The 3,586-nt window shown below is 32.2% G+C and overlaps 1 protein-coding gene across 1 annotated transcript; it reads right to left on the reverse strand.

The window, feature by feature from the left end:
* On the reverse strand, positions 1-1,992 carry LOC145040920 (lysM domain receptor-like kinase 4). The gene has a single exon (XM_078988802.1). It carries the CDS (start codon positions 1,990-1,992, stop codon positions 1-3), a length of 1,992 nt encoding a protein of 663 aa, XP_078844928.1.
* Positions 1,993-3,586: the final 1,594 nt, after the last annotated feature.

Raw genomic sequence — 3,586 nt, forward strand, 5'->3', positions numbered from 1 at the left:
CTACACCATAAATATGTTTTCTGAGCTTTGTGCATCCATTTGAATCATCATGAGAGTGGAAACAATCTCATTCATACTTAATCTTCTTGATGGTTCCGATTCCAAACAACCCAAGCTTAGTTTCACCATCCGCAATGCAAGTTCATCTTGATCTATAACAAACCCAAAGGCATGTCTAGCTTGCAACCGAGGGTCAATAAGGTAATTAACCTTTCCTTTTCCATTCTTTTCATCACCCATGATAGAAGCAACTTCTTCAGACAACATCACTTCTACTCCATCATCATCATTTTCATACACAGCTTTCTTTCCTGTTATCAATTCCAAAAGAACAACTCCAAATGCATAGACATCAGTCTTGGTTGTCACATATCCCGCCTCTAAATACTCCGGTGCAAGGTAACCCTTTGACTCAAACCTACATTTTATGGATGAATTTACATTTTCGCCCTTCTCCGTTGACTTTGCAAGACCAAATTTAGAAATCTTGGCGCGTAGATCCTTAGTAAGTAATATATTACTACTGTTTATATCTTTATGAACATAAGCTGGATTCGCAAAATTATGTAGATATTGAAGACCTTTAGCAACATCTAAACCAATACGAATACGATTATTCCATGTTTGACTTTCTTGACAATTCAAATCTTGAAGCCATTTGTTTAAAGAACCATTTTCCATGAACTCATAAACAAGGTAACTAGCTTTATCATGTTCACAAACTCCATAAAGACCAATAAGATTGAAATGATTAAATTTTTGAAGAATTTTCACCTCTTTATTCGCGTGTGATCCCATCTGTTTAATCGCGACTTTTCTACCCTTTAAACTCCCTTTATAAACCGAAGCACTCAATCTGTGTTCGAGGGTAAATCCGTCCGTGGCCTCCTCTAATTCTTCAAATCTGTAGATTTTAAAAAGTTGATCGACACTAGCAATACCAAGTTGAATATCTTTAGGCAACGCCCATTTTACGGTTTTACCCTTATTCACTTCTCTTTTCGATATTAAATATATCACAAAAACACCACAAAGAATCGCTAAGAAACCACCTGATAACACCCCAGCTATGATTGCTTTCTTTGAAAGATTCCAATTCCGATTCCGGCCGAGTGTTCTTGTTTGAGAATTCAAAGGTTCGGTAGATAGAGGAACAAGAAGGGTAGTAAAAGGAAAAATCTCTTCAACAGAAGAAAACCCGTTTTCCAAAACTAAATCATGAACACTTACATTAAACCTCTTACTAATTTTCTTGATCGAATCTTTCCAAGTAATCAAATAAGTCAACAGAAACCTGATTCCGTCGTTGGTTTGACTAACCGTAGGACACGCACATCTAAGCGGGACATGAAGCTTGTCACCAGCATGCAAATCAAGTCGATCATAAACATTATATTTTTCGAGGGAATCACATGTGGTTAAACCTTGGAATGTAAGATTTGCGATAGTGAAATACGTGTCATAAAAAGTGGGAATAACAAAAGATGTATTAGCCTGATAGTATTGATCATAACAAGAACACGTTACCGGAATGATTAGCTCTTTGTTTAGAGGCAAGATGGCGTTGGAATCGGTGATTCCGTTGATCCGAGCAACATCCATATGGTCGATTGACATGAGCTTGGAGATGGTGAAAACGGTGTCGTAAAGTGGTTGAGTTCTGAAGATTAAGAAGGTGGAACACGATTGTATTCCGTTGCAAGTGTAGAGGAATGAAGGGAAAGGTCCTGTTTTGTCGGAATTGTCGCAATCCATAACAGTGTTTCCGGAGTACGTTTGTTGAGCGATGGATTCATGAGTGAAAAACAGGAATGGAAACAGGAACAGGAATGGAAACAGGAACAGGAATGGGTTCATGATTGATGGGAAAAGGGAAGTGGGGTTGGAATTAGAACCCTTTGTAAAATGATTGAAGTTAAGTAGCTGGGAATTGAAGCATTGTTTGTTGACTAAATGAATATGAACGACAACTATTAAGCATGATGATATCATTTGTGGAAAATTGAACTCATCAAGAATAAAGAATTAGGAAATGTTTTCAAACCAAAAAGGTGTTGAAAGGGACTGTTTAATTAACCAAAAAGGTGGTGAAAGGGACTTTAATAATAGTATGATTTTAAGCATAAATTAATGAATTTTTGTTAATAAATTTTACATATAGAAACAATGCGTATTCTAAATCTACTACTCTTTTAATTTATTATAGAATGAGAAAGACACCTGCGGGATGCGCCTAAGAAAATTAAATTTAAAAAAAAAAATGGAAGCTAGGAAGCATATTCCATCAAGAATTGTCAATTCTATTCAATAGACAATAATAATAAAAAAAACAAATAGTTTTTTTTTTTTTTGAATTTCAAAAATCAAGTATTATTTTGACCTCAATTCCATTATAGACTACGCTAATGTTAATGAAGATGAAATCAATGGTTCATTGAATTGAAACAAAAAGGTTTGTTTTACACAATAGAATAGAATAAATCAGATTTAGAGTTGTTTTTATTTTGTTAATTTTCAGTCATTAATAATTTTTTCATTCAATATGAGCAATTGCACTATAATTCATTTGGGAGATGTAATTTTTAGTCAAACAAATTAAAAAACCATTTAACAAATAGTCATTATTTTAATTAAATATCAAGTTTTTTTTTTTAATAATTACAAAAAAAAAAAATTAGATTCTTAACTTATTTGTTTTTAAATAATCTTTTCTTTATCTTTATTATTTTATTTTTGTATATACAGGTTTGTTTATTACAGTTAATAATAATGTGTAGAGCAAAATTAAAAATTACACATTTATTTACATACAATATAAAAAAAAAAAATAGAAACTTATTTGTTTTGACATCCTAACCAAATATGATCATTAAATAACTCGTTACATTACCTTGTTTATATAGTTACTTTATGAATTTCAAATACCAGCTATGCATAAAATATGTCAAAATGAAATACTTGACAACGACTTTACAAAAAAACCAAAAGCAAGACTTGCAAATACAACATTTTTTATTTTCTGCACTTTATAACAAAATAAAAATCTTGTTATCGGTTTAAAAAAGTGATAAAAATTTAACTTTTCTATTTTAGCGATTTTTTTTTTTTTTAAAGTCGGTTCATATTACACCCTGCTACATATGGTTTAGGTTTGGTTTTTTGGGCCCAGTTAAAAATTGTTCAGTTTTTTATTTGTCTAACAACCGGTCCAATTTACTAGAAGCCCGGTTTGACCCGATCTCTTCAATGACAAACCGGTCCAGAAGAGGTTCAAGTATCAACTAAAAACAGAATAAGTAAAACAGCCGTTTTAATTCCTTTTTAATTCTAAATACTTATGAAACAGTCGTATGCAGGACAATTGTATCCTTAATATTTCATCCTTCAATACACAGATAAAAGATTTGACTTCAAAAGCTTTGTAAGCTGGAAAATTCTGGACTCTAAAATCTAAATTAATGTATCTTCAAAGTCCTTTTCACCCCTTTTTGGTTTAACAACTATTTCTACAAATAATATCATCATCATTTCAAACTTCAATTATTTCACAAAGTGTTTCAATTCCAACGCCACTTTCCGATCAACC

This window comes from Lactuca saligna, chromosome 4 (genome assembly GCF_052625555.1).
Source record: "Lactuca saligna cultivar CGN05327 chromosome 4, ASM5262555v1, whole genome shotgun sequence".
NCBI classification, from domain to species: Eukaryota; Viridiplantae; Streptophyta; class Magnoliopsida; order Asterales; family Asteraceae; genus Lactuca; species Lactuca saligna.

Excerpts from the sequence above, each read along its gene's own strand:
- LOC145040920 (XM_078988802.1), bottom strand. The coding sequence starts at position 1,992 with ATGATATCATCATGCTTAATAGTTGTCGTTCATATTCATTTAGTCAAC.